Below are 27,213 nucleotides of genomic sequence, written 5' to 3'. Positions count from 1 at the left end.
CTCAGGACTCCCATGAGGTTAAAGACCACGCATGCCAGCAGAGTGCAGGTGAATCCGGGGACCCTCTCCACTGTGGCCTGCTTTCCGGAAGTCACCAGCGCCCACGCGCCCCTGCTCCTACGTGGTCACATCCTCACGGTTGGTGGAGACCATCCAGGCCTCCTCCGTGGCACACATCAGGACGTCACGGGAGCAGCCTGTCTGCCACGGAGTGGCCTCGGAATCACAGTCACGGTGTATCGCAGAGAAGGAAAGGCGGGGAGTGGCCTGGGCGCGCACACGTCCACAGCCGCAGGGACAAGAACCAGCCAGCGGTGTGGCCGCGGGGGCATCTTGTCTCCACCGATTTGCAGGGTTCTTTTGTGTTTTTTTTTAACCACCAGCAAGAACTCCTGGCCCTGGTCCCTGCCCTTCCCTCCTGCTGAAAAACCAGAAAGAAAGCACTTCCTGGGCCTGGATGGCCTCACCGACCAGCTGAGTCGGTCATTGAACCTCTGTGTCGTGTGGGTCTGCTGGAAAGAGCCAATTGTCCTGTGAACTGGGGACTTCAGAGCCCCAGCGAGGGAGACTCGAGCGGTCTCACTGAGTCTCTATTTCCCAATCCGTACGTGGGGATGATGACAGGGCTGCCTTCAGAGGTTTGCCGGGAGGATGAAACAGGTAAGTGCTGTTCCCACTGCCTGGTAGAGGTCCCAGCGCCAGATCTCCCACGCCATTCGGGTCTCAGCTTCAAGTTCATCGCCTCCAAGGAGCCCCCCATGCAATATACAACACAATATCGAGTAGCCCCTCTCCAGTACCTGTCACTACACTTCTTACTGTCTGACCCATCTCTGGCTCACTTTCTTTCTTTCTTTCTTTTTTTTAAAATTTTTTTTTAATGTTTATTTTATTTTTGAGACAGAGAGAGACAGTGTGTGAGCGGGGGAGGGGCAGAGAGAGAGAGAGGGACACACAGAATCCAAAGCAGGCTCCAGGCTCAGAGTTGTCAGCACAAAGCCCGACGAGGGGCTGGAACCCACGAAGCACGGGATCATGACCTGAGCCGAAGTTGGACGCTCAACCGACTGAGCCACCCAGGCGCCCCTGGCTCACTTACTTTCGAAAAATGTATTTATTTGTTGGGCGCCTGGGTGGCTCAGTGGGTTAAGCATCCGACTTCAGCTCAGGTCGTGATCTTGCAGTCTGTGGGTTCAAGCCCCACATGGAGCTCTGTGCTGACCGCCTGGAGCCTGCTTCGGATTCTGTCTCCCTGTCTCTCTGACCCTCCCCAAGTCGCTCTCTCTTTCTCAAAAATAAACACTAAAAAAAAAAATCTAAGAATGTATTTATTTGTTTATTGTCTACCCCACAATAATAAAAGGCAGGGCCTTTGCCCGTCTGGGTCTCAGCTGGATGCCCAGGACCCCGACCTCCGGAATGATGCTCCCAGAGCAAGTGAGTCCTTCCTCTGGGAAGGCCTGCTCCCGTGTCCACCCTGCTGGTGGACTCAGCCCCATCACAGGGCACCCCTCTGACATGCAGCGGCTTCAGAGCCAACAGGCTGCTCCTGGCTTCCAGGCCCAGCTGGCCTGGGTCCTGGCATCTGGGGTGCCATCGGTTGGAGGAGCTGTCGGCCCTGACATGTCCTGCAGCCAGTAGACCTGGACTGGTCAGAGGAGGAGACACGGAGAGACACGGAGACCCTGGTCAAAGGGGTCAGGAGACATTTTGTACTTGGACGTGTCCAGGTGTGGGGGGTGCTGTGACCCAGACTGTGAATGCTGGGTAAGCTTTCGCGCGGTGTCAGCCCCCGAGTGGGGGCAGGGGTGCGAATCTCACCCTCCCACTCCTCCCCCACCCGCCCCTGCCGACGCGAGCTGGGCTGGTCCCTACACTTCCAATGCCTCCCACTTCTACGTCACGGAGCCTGGTTCGGCGCTGGTGTGCCCCCCCCCCGCCGCCCCCCACCGCACCCCCACCTCCGGGGCCTCGGGGCTTCAGGGCAGACTTGAGCAGTGGGTGCCGGGGAGCTGGGCTCTGTCCATGCCTGGGGATGGAGGTAATGAGAGCGGGAGGGAGAACTGGGAGTCGCGGTGTGAACTTGGCCTCTCTGGGCGGCTCAGTTTCCCCATCTGTTAGCCAGCGGCTTGGCTTGTCTGCAGGAGCCAGAGGGACCCCGGCGGCGAGGAAGAGAGTAGGGTGCAGCGTCCGGCCTGGGGAGCCCCAAGAACGTGCGCGCGTCGCGGACATGGTGGGGGGGCGCCCTCGCTGGGGCAGCGGGTCACCCGGACCAGGTAGAGGCCCAGGAGGCCGCAGCCCGAGAAGGACAGGCGCCAGCCGCACCCGGGCTCGTCCACCGGCAGCGGTGGGAGTCGAACCCCGGCTTTCCTATCCCTCCAGCTCCGTAAGCGTGGGTTTGCGTCTTTCTAAGGCGGCGGCGGGAGCACCCCGCCCCTCCCCGCCCACCCTCGTGACGTCACCGACCTCAGGCGGCTGGGCACGGGGACTCTCCGGCTCCGTGGATCACCGACCTGAGCAGGTGCGGCCGCGGCGCGCCGGACCCCGGCCCGCACACCGCACACCGCACACCGCCCCGCGCTGGGGGTTCCGGTCCTCAGCTCCACGTCCGCTGGGCGAACTCCTACTCACCCTTTACCGCCCACTCAGACGCCACCTCCTGGGGAAGCTGGGCTCACCCTTCGCTCCTTACCCTCTTTAGGTGACTCCAGACTCTGGCTCCAACGACCCCGCGTTTTCCGCACTGCCCAACACCTGTGGCCGTGCGCCAAGCTGCCCCAGGGCCCCATCGCTGCTCTTTGCGTTTGGCCCCAGCAGTGCTCTCCACCCCCGCCTTAGGGTGCTGGGGGCAGCCCTCCTCCACCCCATCGTTGGCCTCTCCAAGAAGGCCTCTGCGGTCCTAAGTGGCCTGGGTGCACGCCGCCGGAGCGCCTCCTGCAGGTTGGGACCCACACTGCCCAGGAACCCCCCTGTCCAAATGGTGGACGCCTGCTTTCGCCAAGTTTTCCCAAACCTGCCCTTGGGAAACTCCGAGGAGCTGAGGTTGGGGTAGCGGCTTCCGGCCTCCCGGGTCTCAGTAGAGACCCACGCCCCACCCCCAAATCTCCACACCTTCGTCTCTCTCTCCAGGTCAACCGCGGGAGTAGGTGCCCTGGCTCCTCTGAGCAGGGACACAGAAGGAGGCGCACATCCGCTCAGCGCCTGATAGTTTCCAAAGCCCCTTTTCAAGCACGCCTTCTCACAAAGGTCCTCGCCCTGGTGACGTGGTGACCGTGCCCATCTTAGCTCTGGAGAAACAGCGAGGCGACCTTCCAGATCACCCACTGCCCGGCTGTCAGTGCCGCAGCACTGTAGTGACGCTTTACTAGCCCACTGGCCCAGCCGTGGAGCTGGGAGGTGACGGGACCTCTGGCATCCTGCGAGGCAGATGACTATCCCTGCCCCAGTCAGCTGTGCCCTTCCTCTCGGCCTCTGTGACCTACTGTAGGACTGGTCACACTGGTTAGTTGTACCCGCCTCCCAGCTTGCATGGGAGGGTTCCTCATCCAAGCGGGGACTGATCGTGTTTACCTAAACTCCCCCGCACTCTGACTGTGTGAGAGGGATTTTGAAAGACCGAATGGTAAACAGCATGAGCCAGGGGCCTGCTACAAGCTTTACAAATTTACAAATGTAACCCGTTTAAATCCCTGTGATGACTGAGTTACGTCCTTTTGCGTCCCCGTTTATCGATGGAGGAAACCAGGGTGCTCGACGTCCAGCAACAGGCAAGGTCGCCTGGTGAACAGCTGGGATGTGAGTCCAGGCTCCGGAAATGATTCGCACTGGGGTGCTAAGCAGCCCGCGGCGGTGCTGAGTAGGGGAGAGGGCCCCGGGAGGTTGCTCTACCCCAGGAAATGGAGGGGGATGTAGGGGCTCCCAAGGAAGAAAAGGTGGGGTCCAGGGGGTAGAGGACGGGGCTTGGAGGGAAAAACCTAGAGCTGGGGGCTAGGGGGAGAGGCTTCTATTTTAAGGTTTTTTATTGAGTTATAATACACCCATGGTCAAGGGCACTGATTGTGAATGCACGGGGGGGGGGGGGGATATCTTGATTGCAAACACTCATATAGTCAGATCAAACTGTGATGTGTTTCCAGCCCCCAGAGAGCCCGCATACTCCGCCCAGTCACCTGCCCCTGGAGAGACAGAGAGAATGCGAGTGTGGGCTGGCAGGAGGGACCCAGGGACAGAGAGGGGGTGTGTGCAGGTGTAGGGGTGGGGGCTCTGAGCAGGCTTGGCTGCAGCCGTGCAGGGTGGGGGAGGGGGGTAGTGCTCTGTGAGGGCAAAGCTGACTTTCTTTTGGATGTGCTTCTGTGGAAAACGGGTCCCGGGGTGACTATCTCCGGGAGATCTCAGACAGCCACCCCCAATTTGCAAACTCCAATTCCTGAAGCACAAAATACACGGAAACTCAGCTTGGTTCCCAGGCTTCTCCCGCTAACCCTCAGAGCCTGCTCTCTTAGCTTACCCGATTCTCACTCCTCCCGACTCCTCCCTGCCTCGGTGCCTTGGCTCATACTCTTCCCCTCTGCACCCGTCTTCTCTTCCCCACCTAGTGAATCCTCACGCAGCCTCCAACACCCAGCTCAAATGTTGCTTTGTTCTCTGAAGCCTCTGGGACTTGTCCCCACGGAACACCTGGCCCCTGAACTCTACCTTCTTCTGAACTCACATTGGCCATCACCATGTGCCCCAGCCTGCCCCCAGGCCATCACCCACGGATGTGTGTCTCCCTCAGTGGATGGTGGGCTCCCTGGGGGCAGCCACCTGCTCACTCCTCTCAGAGACGCCAGGGCCCTGGAGGCGGTACGTACGGGGACATGTCAATTTCTCTTTCTTTCTTGAATTCTAGACCCGCACTGTCCAACATGCTCACTGTTAGCCACTTGTGCTACTGAGCACTTAAAACATGATCAATGCACCAGAGACACTGAATTTATTTTATTTCCAGTAATTAAATTTTAAACTTACAAACCAAAGCAGGCGCAAAATTTTCTCATTAAAGGACTCTATTGTTTTGGGAAGATTACATTTTACTTTAGCTGTTGAAAATTTAATATCCAAATTGGGATGTTTTAAGGGCAAAAGATTTAGAAGTCTTGGAGAAAAAAAGACTAATGTGTCTTATTAATACTTTTTTATATTTATTACATGTGGAAGTGATAACATTTTGGATATATTGAGTGGAATAAAACACATTATTGAAAATATCTCACCTCTTTCTTTTTAGCTTTTTTAAAATGTGGTGAAAATTAAAAGTATCATATAAGACTTGCATTATATTTCTGTTAGACTGTGCTATACTCGAATTTAAGGGGGGGAAAAAGGCTGCCCAAGTAGAAAATGGAAGAGGCGTGAAAAGATCCTTCGTGAAAACGAAATGAGCATTTAAGTGGCTGGACACTGTGAGATGTCAGTATGATAAGGCTTACTGGAAGGCTAGTGAGACCTGAGGCCACATTAACAGAAGCAGAGTGTCCATGATGAAGGAGGTGAAAGTCAGAGCTGTGGCTATCCCCGAAATAGGGGTTTCTGTTCTGGGTTTTGCATCTTAGAGTGGCACTGACCACCTAGAGCAGGTTCAAAGGGTCTATGAGACTCAGTGGTATAAGGACCCGCCTGAGGTCCTGGGTATCTGCCTCTTCAAGGCTGCCCCAGGCAGAGGGAGCAAGTCTGTTCTGGGGTCCCAGAGGGTTGAGCTGGAACTGGCAGTACAGGGAGGTAGTTCTCACACTTAGATTTCTCTTATGGGAAAGAGGGCTCCCTCACAAACAGGAAGTTCCCTCTCAACAGAGGTGTTCAAGCAAGGCTGGATGACCACTGGGGTGTTGGTAAGGGGGCTTGGGCATGAGCTGGGTCCCTAGAGGGTCTCCGGGTCCTTCGAGTCTCAGGCGGAGGCTCTTCGAGGCCTGGCACAGTCACGCCTGTGGGGTGCGGTGGTCCTGGGCTCCGTGTGGCGTGGTCTGGTTCCCTCCCAACGGCCAGAACCAGCCTCTGATGGCCCTGTGGGTGGGACCCATTCTGGATGCAGCTGGGTCGCCTGCCACCAGGGTGGGTGAGTCAGTGCAGGACAGGGTGATGCCGACCCGGGCTTCCCAAGGCAGCTTGGCTTCGGAGCAGGGTGGAGGGGCAGACGAAGAGCCCAAGAAAAACAGAGTCCAACCCCAGAGCGGTGACTACAGCGAGATCCACCAGCAAAGTAACAGGATATTTGCTCACGCACAGACGTGTCTGGAAGGAACTTCCTACTGCAGAAATTTTCAAGCATAGACCCAGGTAGAGAGATCAGTATCACGGACCTCTCACACCATTACCCAGCGGCCGTGGTGAGCCACGGACTCACGATGACAGGGGCTGCCTGTCAGGTTAGGGAGTAGGTTAGGGAGTGGGGTTCTAGCTCAGTACACCCTTTAAACCACAGAGAGAAAATGGGGCGGGGAAGTGCCCTGGGGCCTGCCACGACCTGGCTATCGTGAGGTGGAAATTCAGCCTCAGCAGTAAATTCAGGCCCTGACCGAGGTGTTTTCTAGATCCCAGAGACATGACTGAATCTGAATTAATCACCTGCTCCCAAACCTGCTCTGTCTGTGAGGTCCCCATCTCAACTGATGGCCCTGCTGTATACCGAGTCATCCAGATCAGAAACCGGGGTTTCATCCAGACTGTTCCCTCTGCGTCGGCCCCCGTGTGTGTCTTCAGTTGCAGGTGCTGCCCCATCACCCTCCTGAATGTCTTCCACGGTGGCCACCCGAATCCTAGCCCCATCATCATCTTCCTCTCTGCTGCCTACTGCACCAGTCCTAGCCCCGGTGTCCCTCTTCTTACCCTTCCTCCGCGCAGAGGCCACGTCCAATGCCGATCACACTTAACATTTTAAGATCTGGATCTGATGCCAAGCCTCCGTCTGCCTGACTTAGAGGAAGGTCCATTTCCCCAAATATCTCTGAGGTTCTCTGTGGGTGCCTATATCCCTCAAAGCCAGAGGCCCCTACAACTCCAGGGAGGGACAGATTTGATCCCGATGCCTACACCTGCTGGTCTCGTTAGGTTAAGCGTACTGGCTGCTGTGGATAGCCAAGCGAGGGGGTCCACACTGCCTGGACAGTCATTCCCTCGGGGCACCTCTGCTGGGTGTGTCCCCACTCTTGTCACTTCTGTCCTCGTGGGGCTATGATGGCTGATCAGTCCTGCTGGATAATGAGAGAGTGAGCACGCGCCCCCGGCTCCCCAGGAGCCCCAGAACCAAGCTGCCTGGGCCCTGAGTGATTCATTCCTTTAATCCACCTTCCCGTGTCCCAGTGCTCAGGCCTGGACGCCAGGTCCCCTCGGATAACCCGTTGGGGAGGCTTTTCCTTTTCTTACCTACCACGTGGCCTCTTTCAGGGGCTCCCGTCTGTCTGTCTGTGTGCAACTGAACACGGAACACCAGGAACCTTCCTGCCACCTCTGTCCCTTTGTTCCTTGCTGGCATACCCGTGTTCAGGCTTCCACGCGGACCCCACGCGGAGGAAATGCATCCAGCCCGCCCTCATCATCCACTCTCACCAGGGCGCGTCCAGGGCTGGGTCAGCCTCAACTTCACGGGCTTGCACCTGGCCCGGGGCACCGAACTGCTCACTCGGAGAAGCCAGGGCTCCCCCTTCACGCCTGGCCGAGCACAAGGGAAGAAGAATTCTACAGCCACCTCAGTGCTAGGCTGGCCTCTGTCACTGGTGCCTGTCACTCTCAGCGCTCACGAGGACAGGCTGGACTTCATTCCTGGCCCTTATGTACCCAAGAGAAATGGGTCTTTCTGCCTCTTCCTGTGGAAATGACCCATCCGAGCAGCGGGTCAAGCATTCAGTCCCCAAACATCCGAGCCCCGTTTCCTCCAGGCACAGGTGGGGAGGCATGGACCCTACCCTCATGGTCTGTGAGAGGGCCACATAATTGAGACAGTAACGTAAACAGTAAGCACCGATCGGGTGTTTATCGTAGCCAGGAGCTCTCCCAACACCTTCCCCTATCCGCATGTCAGTCCTACGGAGTAGGCAGTGTTTTGTCCCATTTGAAGGGTGAGGAAACTGAGGCACAGGTCAGTTAAAATTTGAGGTCACCGGCTGATAAGTGTGCCGCCTGCTTTTGAAGCCAGAAAGCCTTCCTCCCTACATATCTAAGTGTGTAGGGCTTTACAGTGTATAAAGCACTTGGGGGCAAATTGATCTCCATTCTCTGAACGAATCTGTGTGTAATATCTCATGTAAGCTGCAGTTTGGGGAGAAAGGTGCTGTTCTCTCACGGTGAACACGTGCGTGTGCTAAAACAAAGGGGGTACACAGTGAATACATGTCTCTGTCCTGAGAAATCCGTCTGTCCCTGTTCCCCAGGGGCACCGCGTTATCCCCCCTTGTGGATATTTCCAGAGACATTCTGTCTTAATATCCCCATGCATTTTTGTTCCCTAAAATCCTCCTTTTATTTATTTATTTTTTATTTATTTATTTTTTTTCAACGTTTATTTATTTTTGGGACAGAGAGAGACAGAGCATGAACGGGGGAGGGGCAGAGAGAGAGGGGGACACAGAATCGGAAACAGGCTCCAGGCTCTGAGCCATCAGCCCAGAGCCCGACGCGGGGCTCGAACTCACGGACCGCGAGATCGTGACCTGGCTGAAGTCAGACGCTTAACCAACTGCGCCACCCAGGCGCCCCTAAAATCCTCCTTTTAAAAAAATCACCCAGGTGGTCAAATCTTAGGCGCAGAGAGGGCAGAAAGTTGGCCCTTTCTCTGGGGACCGGTCCCCGTCAGAGATATGCCCCCCCTGCCCCTCAACAGCTGAAGAACCTTGAGTGTGTGTTTGTGCCAGAGTTGGTCCATCTGCTGGGTTGGGTTGTTTCTTCCCTTTTGTTTTAGTGCTTCTTGTTTTGATCCTTCCCTCCATGACTTGAGTTGTTCTTTGTGGGGTGTGTGTGTGTGTGTGTGTGTGTGTGTGTGTGTGTGTGTGTGTGTGTGTGTTATGTGTCTTCTGATAAACCGGAGGGCCATTGTCTGCTGGCAGTGTGCTAGGTAGGCATTGTCAACCCATACCTGGCGAGGAGATAGGCCCAGAGAGGGGCGGAAACTGGCCCGTGCCATCCAGCCTGTGCTGCCCCGTCTGGGCGAGCTGAGTCAGGGACCCAGCACAGACGCACCCCAAACTCCAGCCAGCTGTGGCTCTGCAAGGCCAAGAGCAACAGCAGCCCCGCCTCCCATCCCCGGGCAAGGGTAGGGAGGAGGAGTGCGTTCGGCCAGCAGGAAGGGATCTGGAAACACAGGGGGAGTTGGGTTTATACCTGCGTGAGGAGTTCGGAGGGAGGTTTGGGAGCCCGGGACTGGAGCCACCATGCAGTGGTTGGGGGTGGGGGGACGGGCAGGAGGTTGTCACTGGAGGCGGCTGCAGGTGTTGGGGTGAGAGGTGATGAGGTAGGGCACCGGGGAGGAGGGAGAGGTGAGGCATCAGAGGAGGCCACAGGAGAGGGCCTGGTGAGTGATGGCAGCATCAGGGAAGGCAGGGGAGGCCCAGTGATGCCTGGCACTGAGAAGGGATGAGAGGGGGCAGGAAGGTGGGAGGTGTGTTAATACAGGTGATGGAGAATTCCAGGCTGGGAGCTCGAGAGGCAAGGCTGGAGGCGCAGGTGCGAGAGAGACAGGGCCGGCGTCTGGAGCCCGTGGGGGAGGGCTGCCTCCTCTATCAGGGTGGGAACACGAAGCCAGGAGAGGGCACACCTTTCCGTGGGGCCTCCCTTTGCCCGGGTCCCTGTGCCAGAAACATTCTGTGGCCTATTCCTCGGGAGCTTGGCGAGCACCTGGCTGCACGGGACCAGTCACCTGGCAGGACACAGAGACGGGGGCTCTCTGTCGCCTGGGGCCGTCCCAGGTCTGTGCCGCCCACCGACTCGGCCATTGCACCCCAGGCCACAGAAGTGCACCTGCTTCGGCCACACTTACTCCTTACTAACGGCTTTGTTTAGAGCGTTCTGTCCCCACCCGTCTTTTCGCATTGCTGTTTCTTGTTCACAGATGCACAGACAAGCTCCCAGAGGGCAGCGAATGAACGCCCAGGCCTGCTGAGCCCAGCCTCCAGTCCGCGGGGAGCCGGATGAGAGACCCAGGAAGCTGGGTCCCATCCTCGGCTGCCTGGGATTCCTGCCTGCTTTCCTTCATGGAGCCCGGAGCCCTGTATCCCAGAGCGGCAGACCTGTGTGTGGGATCCCGGGGCTGAGGCTGAGCCAGCAGCCTGTGTGTGTGTGGATTCTGCCTGTTACCTTCCAGCTGTGTGCCTGTCTGTGACTCAGTGTCCCCTCTGTGCAACGGAGGGTAATCACTCGGCCCCGTGAAAGCTGGGTGCTGGAGGCCTGAGGGCACTGGTGCTCAGACCCCTGTGTGCCCTTGTCCACCCCGCTCGACCCCCGCCCCCTTGCCAGCCTCGTTTTGCATGCCTCCCCTCCATGCTGTCTGCTCTAGACCGTGGCTCCCCTCCCTGAGCCCCGGATGCACCCTCTGCTTTCCCGTCTCGGTGTCTTTGCTCTAGAACACCCTCTTTGCATCTCTACCTCCTCTAATCTTTCCTCCCTTCAAGCCCTTTCTGAACTCCTCCTGCAGGTAGGCTTCCCTGACTTGCGTGTACAGTGAGGCCCCTTCCTGGAGGCCCCTACCGCCCAGGTGCTTTTTCCGGGGTGAACACAGGGAGGGGAGAGCATGGCACCCGTGGGATGAGGGCTCCAGCGACAGCCTGGGGAGCTTCCCAGAGAGACTGGCAGTTCCAAACCCCAATAGCTCAGTGGTCCCATGTCTGGGGTTTTGCCCACAAGATTTTCCCTGATGCCCCCTCCACTCTCCCCTGGACGGAGCTCAGACACCAGCTCTGCTGTGCCTCATTGTCGACCTCAGTCTCATCTCCAGTATTTCCCCCTCGTCCCCGCTTTCCTTAGTTAAAAAAACCACATTGTGGGGGTGCCTGGGTGGCTCTGTCGGTTGAGCGTCCTACTCTGGATTTCGGCTCAGGTCACGATGCCACGGTTCGTGGGATTGAACCCCACATCGGGCTCCACGCTGAGCAACTGTCATATGAGACTCAGGGGCATTTGTGTGCGTGCCCTTGTATGTGTGTGTGTGTGTGTATGAAGCAAGATCCTCATTCTTGAAAACATTGGGGTCTGATGTAGTTCAATTTTCCCAACGTCCAAGTGGGGGAACTGAGGCCCAGAGCGAGGAAGTGACTTGTCCCAAACCTCAAAGGCAGAGTCCACTGCAGGGTGTAAGTAGCCAGGAGCCTGGCTCTCCAATCGGGGTCTTGGGCCCCGGGGTGGAATGATCTCGGGAGATCCTGGCTCATCAGGACCAGGGCCAGGTGCAGCAGCTGGGACGGAGGGCAGGAGCAGGCAGCTGGTACGAACCAGAATCTGCCAGTTGCTGACCCCCCCTCCTTCTCCTCCCCCCCTTGTGCTGATGGCCCCAGGCCACATCGCTTATTGACCTCTGGTGTTTAAACCACAGTCTCTCAGTTTTCCAGATAACTCCGCCGCACCCCATCTTGGGCGGTCAGGCCTTCCTAGGGCTCAGTCCTGCACCTTCCTTTCTTTTCTCTTTTTAACTTAAAAATACTTGACAAGGGGCGCCTGGGTGGCTCAGTCGGTTGAGCGTCCGACTTCGGCTCAGGTCATGATCTCGCAGTTCGTGAGTTCAAGCCCCACGTCGGGCTCTGTGCTGACAGCTCAGAGCCTGGAGCCTGTTTCAGATTCTGTGTCTCCCTCTCTCTCTGACCCTCCCCCGTTCATGCTCTGTCTCTCTCTCTGTCTCAAAAATAAAATAAACGTTAAAAAAAAATTAAAAAAAATACTTGACAAGTAAGCTTCGATAAGCAAAAGTTACTACGTTATTCTCCCAACAAGGGACAATTTCATCCTTTAAAAGAAAATAAGGACTGGGACGCCTGGGTGGCTCAGTCGGTTAAACGTCCGACTTCGGCCCAGGTCATGATCTCGCGGTTCGTGGGTTCGAGCCCCGTGCCGGGCTCTGTGCTGACAGCTCGGAGCCTCGAGCTGCTTCAGATTCTGTCTCCTTCTCTCTCTCTGCCCCTCCCCTGCTTGTGCTCTGTCTCTCTCTGTCTCTCAAAAATGAATACATATTAAAAAATAAATAAATAAGGACTAAGACCAGAGGGCACAGGGATGATCTGGCTCCTGTCCCAAACGTGAACGGCCGATGCTCTTAGGAGAATGAGGCCACACACATAAGCTGCAGGAAATACACGCAGGGCTGCTGGGCCAGAGAAGGACGCGACAGAACACCATGAACCATTGCCAGGCCTGTACAGAAGGGAAATGACGGGCTGAATCGTGACTTTCTGACACCAGAACAGACCACTGCACCCCGTGCACAAGGTGGTTTGGTTCCATCAGTTTAAACCAAGCAGGCTTAATTTTTTTAATATATATTTTATTAGAGAGAGAGAGAGAGAGAACAAGAATAAGCACACCAGCAGGGGGAGGGTCAGAGAGAGAGAGAGAGAGAGAGAGAGAATCCCAAGCAGGCTCTTCACTGTCAGCATAGAGCCCAAAATAGGGCCCGATCTCAGGAACCATGAGATCATAACCTGAACAGAAATCAAGAGTCTGATGCTTAACTGACTGAGCCGCCCAGGCGCCCCGTGAACATTCTCTTATTAACATTATTTGTTTTGATGTTCAAATCGTGCTGGATTTAGCCAGTGAAACCCCCTCCAAGCTGGCTTCTGTATCCTTTGGACGAGTCCTCATCATTTTTGGAATACTTCCTTGCTTTTCGGCCTGAGAAGATGCTCCAGGTTCCACCTTCCGGGATTTTTCCAGAAGCACGGTTCTTCCCTGATGCTTGCAGAGACACCTGCGCACTCCCTGAGTCATGAAACCTCATGCCCACCAGCCTGGTCCCTGGGGACCCCTGCGGCCTGACACTTAGGTGGCCCCCCCTCTACTTCCTGCTCCCCCCCCTCCTGTTAAGGCAGCAGGGACACGAGTAGAGCTCAAACCTTACTGGCTGGGCTCTCTTGGGTTCCTGGTTTCTGTCTCCATTTCTTCATCGGCAAAATGGGGTTGGCAGGACTTTCCATCTCAAAGGGCTGTGGCGAGGATAAAATGCGACAGCCTAGGCAAAACACTCAGCCCAGGGTCAGGTCAGAGGAAACGCTTGCAGAGGTATGTTGCCCACCCGTGAAGCCTCTCCTGACTTCCCAGCTCCCACCTCCAAGGAGAGAGGCCCCCAGAGTTAGGTGAGTCCAGGAAGGTCTAGCCCACTGGTCTGCCCCCTGCTCGGTCTGGGAATGGGGCAGGGCGGGCCTGAGCCTCGGTGTAAGTCTGGCTGCTGTTTCCCGGCCGCGTCCCCTCAGCTTCTTTTTAGCTCCTTGGGTGCACACCATCGGGTTTGCTGTACTATTTTACCCATTGTCCATCCCCGATCTCTGTTTCCCTAGCCTTCCACTTCCCGCTAGCACACCCTCTAATATATAGAGCCATCTCCCAGGCTGTCAGAATTTCATTCTAAAAAGACATGGTAATGCTTTGGGAGTGTTTTTAAATGTTTGCGTAAATGAAGCCAGGCAGTCAATAAACCCCATTGTTCTTTCGCTCCTCACTTCTGAGGCTCTGCGACCTTTCGCGAATGTACAGCAGCGGTGTGGGGCGTCTCGGGAGTCCGCCCAGTGAGCTGGTACATCGGGGTCAAACCTGCCACACCCCTGAGGGCGGGGCATCGCGGCCCTGGAACCTCATTGGCTGGGGCGGCGGGCGACCCAGCCCGGGGCGGGGCAGGTGCACGGGGCGGGGCAGGTGCACGTAGGGCGGGGCCCCGGCTCCCGCCAGAGCTTTACTTCGGAGCGACCTCTCCTCTCCAGCGCTGACTGTCCCCGTGTGGCGCCCTGGCCCGTCTCCGTCCCGACCCCAGCCCGGCGGCCCCGACCGCCATGCACTGCTACGAGGAGGAGGGCAGCTGGAGCCTGTCCTTCGCGGGCGCCGGCTTCCTGGGGCTCTACCACGTGGGTGTGACCAGCTGCCTCAGGGAGCGCGCCCCGCACCTCCTCCGGGGCGCCCGCCGCTTCTACGGCTCCTCGTCCGGGGCGCTCAACGCCATCAGCATCGTCTCCGGCAAGACCGTCGGTGCGCGGGGGACGGCGCGGGCGAGGAGCGCGGTGGGACGCTGGCTCCACGCGGGATGGAGGGCGCCGAGAGGGGCGTTTCGGGGCCTCGTGCCAGGCGCTGGGGCCTGAGCCCTTTGCATCCAGCATGCTCCCATCTAAGCCTTATGAGAACCCTGAACAGTCGGGGCTGTGGTTACCCTTGTTTCGCAGAGGACCGAGCAGAGCTGGGGATCCTGCTCCCGAGATCACAAGGTGGACGGAGCATTTGAACGCAGGGCTGGGCACAGAAAATCTGAGATGGAGAGGGGGAGACACCCGGGAAGGAGGTCAAGTCTTTGGGACGGACGTGGGCAGACCCCCTGGGTGGCTGAGGACCCTCTCCTCCTGTCCCCCCGCACCCGCAGATCTCTGCTGCTCCCATTTACTGGCTATGGTCAAGCAGGTGGAGCGCCTCAGCCTGGGTATCTTCCACCCTGCCTTCGCGCCCATCGAGCACATCAGACAGCAGCTGCAGGACTTACTGCCCACCGACATTCATGTCCTGGCCTCCCAGCGGCTGGGCATCTCGCTGACCCGCTGGCCCGATGGCCACAACATCATAGTCACCGACTTCGCGACCCGCAGGGAAGTCATCCAGGTGAGGGCAGGGGTGGGACCCGGGCCCTGGAGACAGGGGACTGCGCCCCATCTCCTACCAGGGACTTTCAGGTGCTTTCCAGGGGCAGACACTCCTTGGGGGTGGGGTGACCTTAGCCTTGGGTTTGTTTACAAACAAGACAGTGGAGGTGCAGAGAGGAGCCACAGGGTGAGTGCGGAGTGACCATACTCCCGGCTTGCTTTGGGAAGGCCCCATGGCTGCACACAGAGAAGGGTATGGCTGGGGAGGGGGCAAAGTCAGGCTTCTGTGCTCAGGGCCCCTGAAGGGGCTGCTTTTCCAGAGGCGTGCCTGCCCACGATGGAAGAGGAAACAATCCAGTATTGTTATAAAACAGGAGGTTGTGACAGAGAGCCACAGGTCGGGGAGAGAGGCCGGTGACAGGCTGTGGGGGTGTTCAGGCGGGCTCAGTAGGGGTTGGGTCTCCGGGAGAGCTCAGGCAGGTAGGGAGGCAGGTCCCTACCCTGGAGGGCCTCAGCTCCCCCATCGCAGCTCTGCCTTCCCTTCCTGTTGGGGTCTGTGCCTTCCACCCAGACTGGGAGCCCTAATGCAGAACCTGCTTCACCTTGCTGACCCCAGCCCCCAGCCCCCAGCATGGGGACTGTTTCTGAGTCTGTGCCTCTGTGCTGATTGGAATTCGTCATGTGTACAAGAGAGGGGCCAGTCCCTTGCTGTGTCTCGATGTCCACTGGCTCTTGAGGAAGCCGGCTAGGGACCCTAAAGGGTGTCCCAATGTCTTTGCCTGTATGGCACATAGCACAGGACCTGGCACATAATAGGTACTCAGTAAACATTAGCTGCTGTCACTATTATCTGTGCGAACAAGGCTCCCACTTGCATTTCCAACTGGTTAGGGACAGGATGCCTTCTGCATTTCCCAGAGAGGGTTGGAGGCATATTTCCAAGGACTCTTCGAGACAAGGTTCCATGCCTGATGAGTTTGGTAAGCTCTACATCAGTGTTTCTCAACCAGGGGTGATTCTTTTGCCTCCCCATCCCACCCCCCAGTGACATCTGGCAACGTTGGAGGCATTTTTGGTTCTCACAGCTCTGTGGGGGGGGGGGGCACAAAGTACTGACACTTTGTGGGTAGAGGCCGAGGATGCTGCTAAATATCCCACGGTGTTCAGGACAGCCCCCTCCCACCCCATCTCCCACTCACAAGGCAGAATTCTTGAGCCCCCAATGTCAATATGTTAAGCATCGTTTTCACTGCAGGATTTGTCAGAGCCTCTGCTGGGAAGGGCACAGAAAATCTGAGACGGAGAGGGGGAGGCACCCGGGAAGGAGGTCAAGTCTTTGGGACGGACGTGGGCAGACCCCCTGGGTGGCTGAGGACCCTCTCCTCCTGTCCCCCACACCCGCAGATCTCTGCTGCTCCCATTCCCTGGGCATGGTCCTGGGCATGGGAAGAGTGGACACAGTGTTTCCCAAGTGGGTAAATAAGTCAGGGTTTCTTTTTCTTTTTTAAATGTTTCTTTATTTATTTTAAGAGAGAGGGAGAAAATTCCAAGCAGGCTCTATGCCATCAGCTCAGGGACTGACTTGGGGCTCCAACTCCTGAACCGTGAGATCATGACCTGAGCCAAAATCAAGAGTCAGATGCTTAACTGACTGAGCCACCCAGGCGCCCCTTTTAAGGTTATTTATTTATTGAGAGAGAAGTGAGAGAGAGAGAGAGAAACAAAGAACATGAGTGGGGGAGGGGCAGAGACAGAGAAAGAATCCCAAGCAGCCTTTGCACTGTCATGGTGGAGTCCGATGCGGGGCTCAAACTCACGAACCGCCATGAGATCACGACCTGAGCTGAAACCAAGAGTCTTACGCTTAACCGGAAGTCAGGGTTTCTTATCTGAGATGTCTCTGGCTGAATCGGTGTTCAGGGAGCACACCGTGGGAGGCATATCTAGATTGTTGGTGGAGAGTTCCTGCCCACTGGGTGAAGGGGAAATGGGTACTTGGTGCCTCTGTTTGTCCTTGGGGGAAAGGGAAGTCCCAGCAGCAGTTTCGAGTGAGCAAGGACCCATCGGCAGGAAGACGAGGGTGGGTGTCATGACAGGCGTGCCTTCAAGTACCTTCTTGACCTTGAGAACCCAGCTGGGACGTGACACCTCTCTGGGCCTCATTTCCCTTCCCTGAGCACAAAACTCATGCCGCGTACTTCGCAGGCTGCTCTGCCCCGAGCAGGTTCCGAACAGCAGGAGTGTGAACAATTGTGTTTCCACTTACTCGTTTTCCCAGGCTCTGGTCTGTACTTTATACATTCCTTTCTACTGTGGGACGATCCCTCCCGAATTCAGAGGGGAGGTAAGTGCAGCTGGGGGGCTTGATGACTGAGTCCCCGCCCCGTGCTCTGGGTGGCCCAGTGTTCCTAGCGCTGACAGCCGTGTGGGTGGAGGGAACCCCTGCTTCTTGAGCACCTGCTGCGTGCCAGCCCTCCACCCCAGATTCCCTGCTCCTGGGGGGCGGTGCTCAGAACATCCTGGGCTCGGGTGGACCCAGTGGCTCCGGGGCAGCTGGAGGTCACCGGCTGCAGCCCATTTCTGGCCGGTGGCTCCATGGCGGTATGGGGAGAGGGCAGGCATCTTGAGCAGACAGCCCACCCGAATTGCAGCGCTACTTTGACGGGGGCCTGAGCAACAACCTGCCCTTCGCGGACTCTCCCTCCACCATCACCGTGTCCCCTTTCCACGGGACAGTGGACATCTGCCCCCAGAGCACCTCGGCCAGCATTCACGAGCTGAACACCTTCAATGCGAGTTTCCAGATATCCACCAAGAACTTCTTTCTGGGGTTTGCCTCCCTCATATCCCCCAGCCCTGAGGTAGGTCTGGCCCCGGCACCCGCCTGGAAGGTATAAGAGGCTTGGCCATGATCAAGGGTCCTCTGAGTCAGACTGTGTCCCCACACCCTCCCCGCCACCTCAGGGAAGTTAGGATACACGTCCCGAGTCTTACGTCCGAGTCCTTGAACCCACAACTCGGGGCTCAGGTGGTGCCCATACTCTCCTTCCCCTGCCCGAGCAAGTCTTGAGTCGGGACTGGGCCCATATCAAGGCATGCTAAGGCCAACTCTCCCGAGCTTGGGGTTGAGCCAGGCCTCTGTGGATACTTCCCTGGGTCAGGCTCTGTGAGAAGGTACTGTTATCATCTCCTTTCTCAGGGGAGGACACCAAGGCTCAGAGAGGTTAAGCAACCTGTTCAGAGTCACACAGCCCAGAAGCAGCAAAGCCAGGTTCCAAATCCTCAGCTAGCCCAGACCCGTGCTCTGAACCGCCACCACCCTAGACTGTGGCCAGATTGACCATCCCTGTGGAGACGAGGCAGAAACACAGACAAAGGTGGACAATAGACTTACATTTCCTGCTTTTTTGCCCCCCGGTATTTTGGGAAAATGGGGAATTTGACAGCAAATGGTTTATCCCCATAACACACCCAACCGTGCCTTGGCCTCCCCTGTTCCTTCAGACGTGTTTTGGTTCTGTCGTGTTTTATTTTGTTTTGTTTTTTACTTTAAGTAAACTCCGTGCCACACCAGGGGCTCGAACTCAGCCCCGAGATCAAGAGCCACACGCTCTACTGACTGAGCCAGCCAGGCACCTCGGTTCTGTCGTGTTTTATAATCTATGACACAAGTTCATGTTCTCATCCTGTCATCTCCCCTATACCTGTGGGGTGGGCAAAAAATCTCAGCCCCATCTTACAGTCAAGGAAAAACTGAGGCTCTCAGAAAGGTGGCGTGGCCATTCCAAGGCCCCATAGCGTGGGAAGGTGGAGCTCCCTTCGGGCCCGATAGGTGCCTTTTCCCCACTAGGGGAGCTCTGATTGAGACAGGCAGGTGTGGGCCCCCAGTTTCCTCTGCCGTCTCAGGCTGGTTCTGGAAATAAACACCAAAGGACCATGCATTGACCAACAGGGAACCAGACGATGTCCCAGGCATCCTGACCTGGGCCCAGTTATCCCATTTTCCAGAGGAGGGAACTGAGAGAGGAGAGTCTGGAGCAGGAGCCCCCCCTTCCCGCCGAGGAGTCTTAGAGGAGGGAGGTGACACGGGGTCATGGGGAGGGAAGCAGCTTGAACAGATCGCAGATCTTCAACTGGAAGCAGTCCCCGCCCAGCAGTGGGGGCCTTGAATCCTGCTGAGCGGCCTCTTGGGAGTGTGGGCTGGGCAGGGATTGAAGACGGGTCTCTGGCCTACGAACTGCCAGCTCGAGGGGCGGGTCTGGGCCTTCCTCATCCCACCCTGACCTGTGTGTTGGCAGATGGTAGCTGACAATTGCAGACAAGGCTACCTGGACGCCCTCAGGTTCCTGGAGAGACGCGGTAGGTGGCCGGGCATCCTGCTTCCCCGGGGTCCCAAGTGGACCTTGCTTTTCAGGTGTTTGAGTTTTTCGGGACCTCAGCTCACTTATTCTCTTCCTCAGCATCTACTCTGTGCCTGGCCTGAGCTGGATGCTGGGGACCCAGAGAGGATCACACATGTGCCCTGCTCTTGAACTGTTCTTAGTCCGGGGCGGGGGAACAGACCAAGAGAGAGACGTCTCCCCACGGAGATGGAGGGATGCTCACGCCTACGGTGTCAGAGGGGACACTGACACAGCCTGGGGGGTGGGCAAGGAGGGCTTCCTGGAGGCGGCGGCAACAGATAAGCTGGGTTTTGACTAGTTATGAAAAATACGGAGACAGAAAGGAAGAGGGCGGATGAGCAAAGGGACAGGGCCCAGCACCTTCAGTGAACACAGCTCAGTTTGGCTGCAGGAGTGTGTGTGTGTGTGTGTGTGTGTGTGTGTGTGTTCATGCGGGAGGGGTGGGCCAGAGAGGTCTTCCCAGTTGGAGAGCTCGATTGTCCTCCCACAGGACACTGCTTTTTTTTTTTTTTTAATATTTGTTTTATTTTTGAGACAGAGACAGACCATGAACGGGGGAGGGGCAGAGAGAGAGGGAGACCCAGAATCCGAAGCAGGCTCCAGGCTCCGAGCTGTCGGCACAGAGCCCGACGCGGGGCTCGAACCCACGGACCGTGAGATCATGACCTGAGCCGAAGTCGGACGCTTCACCGACTGAGCCACCCAGGCGCCCCGAGAGCACTGCTCTTCAAAGGGGTAGTTCTGAGATTTGAGCCCAGGCTGTCCGGCTCCAGAACCCAAGTCCTTTACCCTCCACACTACAGCCCCAAACACACAGCAGCAGGAAGAATCCGCTGAGCACTTAAAATGTGCCCAGATCTGGGCTTGAGCTTTAGGTATTTGTCTCGTTCAATTCTCAGAACAACCCCATAAAGCAGACTGGAATTTTCTCCTTTGTCAAAGAGGGAAACCGAAGCGTTGAGCACCTAGACCACATAGCTAGCAGGTGTTGGCATTAGGATTTGAACCTTGGACCGGTTCATCATGGTCTGGGATCTGATTAACCACTAGAAAGTGCACAGGAAACAGGGAGCAGAGAAGGGCCAGGGGAGGGCAGGAAGAGGTCGTTCGGGATGAGCCGCGGGTCCGTTCGGCAGCGAGCAGGTCCCCAGAGCTGGGTTTGGGGATTGAGAGGTGCAGGTGGCGTGGAGGGCCAGGGGAGTCACTGTCGCCAGGGAGCTCCAGATGTGCTGACCTGTCGTGTCCCTCTTCTCTGCTGACCCAGGACTTACCAAGGAACCAGTGCTTTGCATGCTGGTGTCTAAGGAGCCCCCAGCCCCCGCGAATGGGACCCAGGACACCGACCGTGACGGTGGCCAGAAGGGGGGCCTGTCTGTCAACTGGTCAGTGCCCAACGTGCTGGTCAAGGACGTGCCCGACTTCGAGCGGCTCTCACCAGAGCTGGAGGCTGGTACTGCCCTTCCTTCATGCCCTTGCTCACCTACCACGTGCCCTGCGCACAGGGGCCTGGGGGCAGGGACCCTACCCTGAAGGGCCTCGCGGCCTGGAAGAGGACAGGACTCATTTACTGAGCGTCTCCCGAGTGCCAAGTGTGACGCGAAGGCCTTTTTACCTGTTGTGTCACTCACTCCGCTCCACAACCGTGCGCCCTGGTGTTTTTCTTTTTTTTTTTCTCTTTTTTTTTTCTTTTTTTTTAACGTTTATTTATTTTTGAGACAGAGAGAGACAGAGCATGAACGGGGGAGGGGCAGAGAGAGAGGGAGACACAGAATCGGAAACAGGCTCCAGGCTCTGAGCTGTCAGCACAGAGCCCGACGCGGGGCTCGAACTCACGGACCGTGAGATCGTGACCTGAGCCGAAGTCGGACGCTTAACCGACCAAGCCACCCAGGCACCCCAACCCTGGTGTTTTTCTTACCCCGTTCCACTGATGAGGAAACTGAAGCTCAGAGAGGCGGTTGGGAGGTTCACACCCAAATCCGTGCCTCAGAAAGCCAGGTCTTTGCCCACTGCCCAGGGGAAGCGCAGGAAGTCCTGAGGGACCTAAGAGAGTCACACACAGAGGGTTCTGGACTCTCCACACATGGTGATGGGCTCATCTCACCCTCCCAACAATGCCACGAGGATGGCACTGAATTGTCCCCATCGTACGGAAACCGTCGCACAGAGAGGTTAAGTGACTTGTCCAAAGTCATTCAGCTAACAAACTGCCAGAGCAGCGAACCATTCTGCTGTGAACCATTTAGTCTGCTCTCCTGCTTAGTGACCCCAAAGTCACAACAGCAGAGGCCGGGCATGTGTAATGGTGGTGGGGACGTGGGTTTGAACAGCATCTAAGTGAGACTTGGAAGGAGGCCTGGTGGCCAGGCAAAAGGGGGCAGACGAGTGGCCAGGCAGAAGGTACAGCATGTGCAAATGTCCTGGGTTTGGTGGGGGCAGCTGGAGGCCCCTGTGGCCACAGCATTGTGGTTGAGGGGCAGGGGAGCAGAGGCTGGGAGGGTCAGGCAGGTGGCTTTGAAACTGCAGGAGGAGAGAGATGGGGAGCCACTGCAGGGGTGGGGGGTGCTCACAGAGGGCACCCCCTCCTTTTCAGAGTTGAGTCCTTCTCTGAACTCTAGATCCTGTGTTCACTGCACCTAGCTGGGGTGGGACGGGCTACGGGTGGGGGTGGGGAGGCTGGAAGCAGAGACGATGGTGGTTGAGGTCAGAGCAAGGACAATGTGGGTGGGCGAGGGGACGCAGCCTCCTCCTGCGCCGGAGACCAGACGGGCGTGCGGAAATGGGTCTGGATCTGTGCTGAGCCCCTGAGGTCCAAGCTTGGAGCTCTGGAACCAAGGCAGCATCCCTGCCGCCACGTGGGGGCGCCAGAGAGCCGCCTCCGGGATGGGGCGCCACGGCCAGCACGCCCCCGGGACTGAGCTGGGCGAGCCTTGACGGACGTTCCCTAATCCTCTCCTGCCTGCCTGGGAGGGAGATCCTTTTCAGAGGAGGTAGCCTCGGCTCAGGGAAGGGAAGGGACCCGTCCTGGGACACGCGGCAGGTAAACGAGCGGCTGGGTCTTTGTGCTGTGCTGTCTGTGACCCCTCCAAGTGGCCGTCTCTAGACGGCCATCTAGAGATGGAAAGAGCTCGGGGAGCCTGGCAGGCCTTGGGTCCACCCTGGCCCTGCCTCTTCCTGGGATGGTCTTTGGGCAAGTCACTTCTCCACTCTGAACCTCAGTCTCCTCGTCTGGGACAGGGGCACGCCCTGCCAACATCAGGGACACTGATGCGAGAGCACGACCTGAGTGCCTCGCCCCCTGCCGGCTCCTGCGAGGGGCTTGATCAGGCGTGCCGTTTTTTTTTTTTTTCCCTCTGCAGATGGGGGGGCGGGGGGCAGGCGCAGTTTGCAGACTGTGTGAGGTGGACAGGGGTTCAGGCCACCTTCCCTAAGGGTGATGGTGGAGGGGGTGCTGGCTGGAGGGCTGGCTGGTCACGCCACGGCTTCTCTCGTAGCACTGAAGAAAGCGTGTATGAGGGACACCAGCCCCTGGGCCCAATTCTGTCGGTCAGGGCCCGGGCGGGCCCTGACCTACTTCCTACTGCCCTGGACGCTACCCTTCGAGTATGTTTACTTCCGGAGCAGAAGGTGAGGCCCAGCCAGGGCTCCTGGGAGGGGCCTGGCTTGTCCCGGATTGTGGCGGAGACCAGTGCCCGTGGCGGGAGGGGCAGCCGGCGCACCGGGTGGGTGGGGCCTGGCTGGTCTCCCCTGCTGCTCAGTCTTGGTCACACAGCCCAGAGGAGTCTCGGTGGTCTCCCCCTGCGAGACGGGACCACTGGGGAGATGGTGTAGCAGCTGTGACCGACTGATCAGAAATGGGACCCCTGGGTCAGCATCCTGGCCGCTCGCCTGTCTCTAGGCCCTTTGGCCCTTTGCTCTACCTGTTAGAGCCTCAGAGAAAATGCGCTATGTCTGGGGAAATAACTCCGGGGGGGGGGGGGGTCTGGCTCAGATTAGCTGTGTGGCCTGGGACAGGTGTCTTGATCTCTCTGGGCCTCAGTTCCTTTTCTGTAAAACAAAGCCCATGGAGTGCCTGGGTGGCATCCAGCTTTGGCTCAGGTCATGATCTCATGGTTCGTGGGTTCAAGCCCTGCGTCGGGTTCTGTGCTGACTGCTCGGAGCCTGGAGCCTGCTTCGGATTCTGTGTCTCCCTCTCTCTCTGCCGCTTTCTGTTAATGCTCTGTCTCTGTCTCTGTCTCTGTCTCTCTCTCTCTCTGTCTCCCAAAAATAAACATAAAAAAAAAAAAACAAAAAACCCAAGGCCCTTCCAGGACAGACTCGTTGTGGTTAAGCCCTCACTAACCATTTTAACTTTGCTGACTAATGACTCACTCTGCATTTTTGGTTTATTCATTCCACCAGTAGTTATTGAGGGCCTGGCCAGGGCTTGGCTGGGGATAGGGAGGCAGCCCTGACTCAGATCTAGCCTCTCACCCTGTGGAGCTCACAGCCCATGAACCATCACACCTCTGTGCAATCACACCTCTGTCCAGAGATACCTAGAGAGGTCTATACTGGCTGTGTTTCCTAAAAGAGGTCTACACTGCCTGTGAACTGAGACAGCTCACACTAGGGGCAATCCGGTCAGGGAAGGCTGCCTAAGGGAAGTAACTTTTGCGTCCTAATCTGAAGGCTGGGTCCACCAGGCAAAGAGGGAAGGGCAAAGCATTCAGATGGACGGAACAACATATGCAAAGGTCCTGGGGCAGAAGGCAGAGGAAGTAAGGCTCTTTGGAGGCCGGTGTGGCTGGAACCAAAAGGTGGGGTGCTGTACAAGACGGGGCTGGTGGCGAGGTGGTGTGGCGGTGGCTGGCAGGGGCTAGACATGCAGGGCTCTATAGCCAAGTGAGGACTGTGGTTTTCATCCTAACAGTGGTGGGAACACAGTGAAGGGTTTCAGTCGGGAAGTGTCACGGGGAGAACTGCATTTAAAAAATTCTTTATTCTCTAAGAGGTCTATGACAATGGATCAGCCCTGATGCTGAAATCGCCAGTGGCCCAAAGCCAGGAGAGAGCTTTCTGCTGACTCGGATTCTCCTCGTGCGGAGCTGTTAGGTTGAAACCACAGGCTGAAGTCAAAAAGGATAAAAGCAAAGTCTAACCTTTTCAGCCAAAAACAAAAAACAAAAGTCCAGATAGGAGCACTGCTGGGAAAACGTGTTCAGACCACAGGGAAGTTCTTCCTTAGCATTCTCTGTAACCTACATGCACATGCAGGTTGCAATAATAGAGGCAGAAGGTCCAGAACAAGGGAGGTGATGGTCTACTTATGTTTTGCTTCTCATATGACACCCTGTGGAGCGCCAGTTCAAGGCCCTGGTTTAGAAGCTCTGCTAAAGGCGACACGTTGGGAGTGAGGCCCTGCAGTGTCCCGTGAGTCTGGGAAGGTGCCCAGCCAGGCACGCTCTCAGCCATAATTGGATGAGCTGGCCCTCTGCTGACCCGGCACATGGGGAGCCACGGGAGGGTTTGGGCTATGATTAGATGTATGTTTCAGGAAAGTCACTGGTGCTAAGAGGAGAGTGGATGGAGGGCTGTGGAGGAAGGAGGGCAGGTCTGGGGAGGAGAGGGTGGGGCAGAGATATGAAGGAGGTTAGGGACTCTAGGCCAGGTGACAGTCCTCTTTAGGCGGGTGAGGAAACTGAGGCCTGGAGAGGTTCCCTGACCTGCCCAGGGCACACAGCTGATGAGCAGGGGGGCCGGGCCACAACCCCGAGCCAGCCTGACCCCAGAGCCCCCCCCTTTCCCGCTTGGGCTTCCCGTGGAGTCGCTACCCGGCTCTGTGGCGGGGCCAATACTGCGGGGGCTTCTCACCCCCTATTTCACTTCCTTTGGGCCTGGGGCCTCGGGTGCAGGGAGGCACCCGGCTCTGCCCCGGGCCCACGGGGAGGGGGGGCTCTGCTGGGCCGCACGCTCGGGCTCAGCTGTTTGCTGCCCTTTCCTCCAGGCTGGTGGCATGGCTTCCGGATGTGCCAGCCGACTTGGGGTGGATACAGGGTGAGCTGCAGAGCTTGGGCCTCCGGATCTGCTCCAGGTCGAAGGACCAGCTCCGCAGGCTGTTCAGGTGAGGTTGGCGGACGGGCCTGGGGCAGAGGGGGAGCCGGGTCCCTGGCGGAGAAAGGCTGTTTGTCTGGATCCTGGACAGGCAGGGCGGCACACCTTCCGCGTCCTTCTCCCCGTGCTCCCGCGCGGTCCCTGGCGCCTGTGTTCGGTCACCGCCGTGGGTCAGACCTGTGCTGGGCCTGGATGGAGGAGCTGACCGGCCACACCGGTCGGCCTGCTGGACCTGCTCACAGAAGCAGGGTCCAGGCTCACGGGCCGAGTGGCTTCCCCTGCTCTGCCAGATCCCAGCCAGCCCTTCCGACAGCCTTCCAGATGTCCCTCCAGGTCCCGTGCGGGGGCTGGGTTGGGGCTGCTGTCTCTCAGCCTGCCTCCCTACTGGCTGGAGACCCTGATGTCCTCCCACCCCACCCGACAGACACTTGTTGGGCCATGCCAGGAACCCCAGTGTGGCCGGAATGAGGGGCTCGGGGCCTTCCTCATGGCAGGATCTGGGGGCAGAGGGACTTCACTGGATGCGAGGGCTGCCACCCTCCCCCCCCCCACCCCCCGCCGGCTTCCCCCTGCCCTTCGTCCAGCCCCAGGCTCTGAAAGCTTGCATTCACCGCCTTCTGCTTCCTCCGCAGCCTGCCGGTCACCAGCCCCCTCCAGCCTGGGGCACCTCCTCCTGTGGACCCGGCCAAGGAGCCCAGACCTCCCCATCAGGCCTGAGGGGCACAAAGAGAGCCAGACCAGTGACTGGCCTCCCCTGGCCCTTGCCCTGGCCCTGATCCTGTGCCCACATCTGCCTCCAGTCCTTGAGTCCTGACTCGTCTCCCAGGCCTTAGAGCCCAACCCTCGGCCCAGGGCCGGCACTGGAATTGTCTGCCGAGTGGACGATGGAGGGGACAGCCTCCCTTTCCTCTCAGACTCTTGTCCCTGACTGGGTGGGTGGGGTGACCCCCAGGAACCAGAGGAAGTCCCACCAGCCCCTCTGGAGCCCCTGCTCCTTGGAGCCAGCTCCCTGGGGCCCAAAGACTCCTTTTTTGGGAGAGGCCCAGCCCGTTGGTATGTCCCTGGGTCACTGTATCCAGGTCACCCTGCCCCTGTCTCATCAGAGGGAAAAAGGAAGGCAGGAGCTGAGACACCCATCTTGGTTCCGGAATTTCCGTGTCAAGGGGCTTGGGGGCAGCATGGGCTGGGAAGCAGGATTCGGGGTGTTGCTGAGCTGTTTGAAGGGCGCCTTACAGGAAATGGAGAAAATGCCATATGCTCATACCGGAGACTGGAAGGCAAATGGAAATGATGGGATCCTTTCTCTGATCTCCTTTGTCCTGCACTAGCCCCAGGGTAACCCCCATGGCCTGCCTCATTCCAGGAACCTTGATCTCTGATGATTTCCTACTGGGTCCATACAGCGGGAGCCCCCACAACCAGGAGATAGGAAGGTGCGAGGAGAGAGAGGGGTTACAGTCTTCTTAGAATCCCACCTCTGCTGGGGTGCCCAAGGGCCCCTGGCTGCCAGCACTGTGGCACTATCCCCTTGTTGCTTGAGAAGTCTCATGGCGGAGCTGTGCCTCCACACACCCCACTCCCGGGCCCCTTTCTCTCTCGGGCAGAGAGTAGAGAGTGGAGAAATGGAGGCATGAGCTAGAGGAAAAGGAAGCAAAGGAATAAATCTGAAGAAAAGAGATCACGAACCATTCATGCATCCGTTCGTTCACTCATTTGATTTATACTTAATGGGTTGTAGGCTCTGGGGTCACAGCCGCAAACGCAACTTGCATTCTGGTGTGGGTGCAGGAGCACCTGCTAAACAGCCAACAGAAGAATGTGCAAATAAGATCATCTGAGGAGCGGCAGTGCTGTGAAGAGAGGGACAAGACGGGATGGAAATGATGGCAGGTTGGGGTGGGAGTGACATCGCATCAGTGGTCCAGGAA

At 57.6% G+C, this 27,213-nt stretch overlaps 1 protein-coding gene across 3 annotated transcripts; it reads left to right on the top strand.

The window, feature by feature from the left end:
* Window positions 1-13,926: 13,926 nt before the first annotated feature.
* Window positions 13,927-26,973, top strand: PNPLA5 (patatin like phospholipase domain containing 5). Of its 3 annotated transcripts, XM_019835695.3 has the most exons (10): window positions 14,273-14,423; window positions 14,576-14,808; window positions 15,681-15,769; window positions 17,068-17,133; window positions 17,441-17,650; window positions 19,088-19,148; window positions 20,457-20,642; window positions 22,687-22,819; window positions 25,179-25,295; window positions 25,918-26,973. In XM_019835695.3, exons 1-10 carry the CDS (start codon window positions 14,317-14,319, stop codon window positions 26,000-26,002), a joined length of 1,287 nt encoding a protein of 428 aa, XP_019691254.2. In that variant the 5' UTR covers window positions 14,273-14,316; the 3' UTR covers window positions 26,003-26,973. The 3 variants fall into 3 exon arrangements, with proteins under 3 accessions (XP_011282650.1, XP_019691254.2, XP_019691256.2); XM_011284348.4 differs by lacking the exons at window positions 14,273-14,423; window positions 15,681-15,769 and adding an exon at window positions 13,927-14,190; XM_019835697.3 differs by lacking the exon at window positions 15,681-15,769 and having other exon boundaries at window positions 14,277-14,423.
* The last annotated feature ends 240 nt before the right edge of the window (window positions 26,974-27,213 follow it).

Source organism: Felis catus, chromosome B4 (genome assembly GCF_018350175.1).
Source record: "Felis catus isolate Fca126 chromosome B4, F.catus_Fca126_mat1.0, whole genome shotgun sequence".
NCBI classification, from domain to species: Eukaryota; Metazoa; Chordata; class Mammalia; order Carnivora; family Felidae; genus Felis; species Felis catus.
Note: the sequence above shows the minus strand (reverse complement) of the source record. Positions and strands in the feature narration are given on the sequence as shown.

Excerpts from the sequence above, each read along its gene's own strand:
- PNPLA5 (XM_019835695.3), top strand. The coding sequence starts at position 14,317 with ATGCTCCCATCTAAGCCTTATGAGAACCCTGAACAGTCGGGGCTGTGG. Across the intron at positions 14,809-15,680 it reads CCCGCAGGGAAGTCATCCAG|GGACAGGATGCCTTCTGCAT; the intron begins GTGAGGGCAGGG and ends CCAACTGGTTAG. Across the intron at positions 20,643-22,686 it reads CTCACCAGAGCTGGAGGCTG|CACTGAAGAAAGCGTGTATG; the intron begins GTACTGCCCTTC and ends CTTCTCTCGTAG.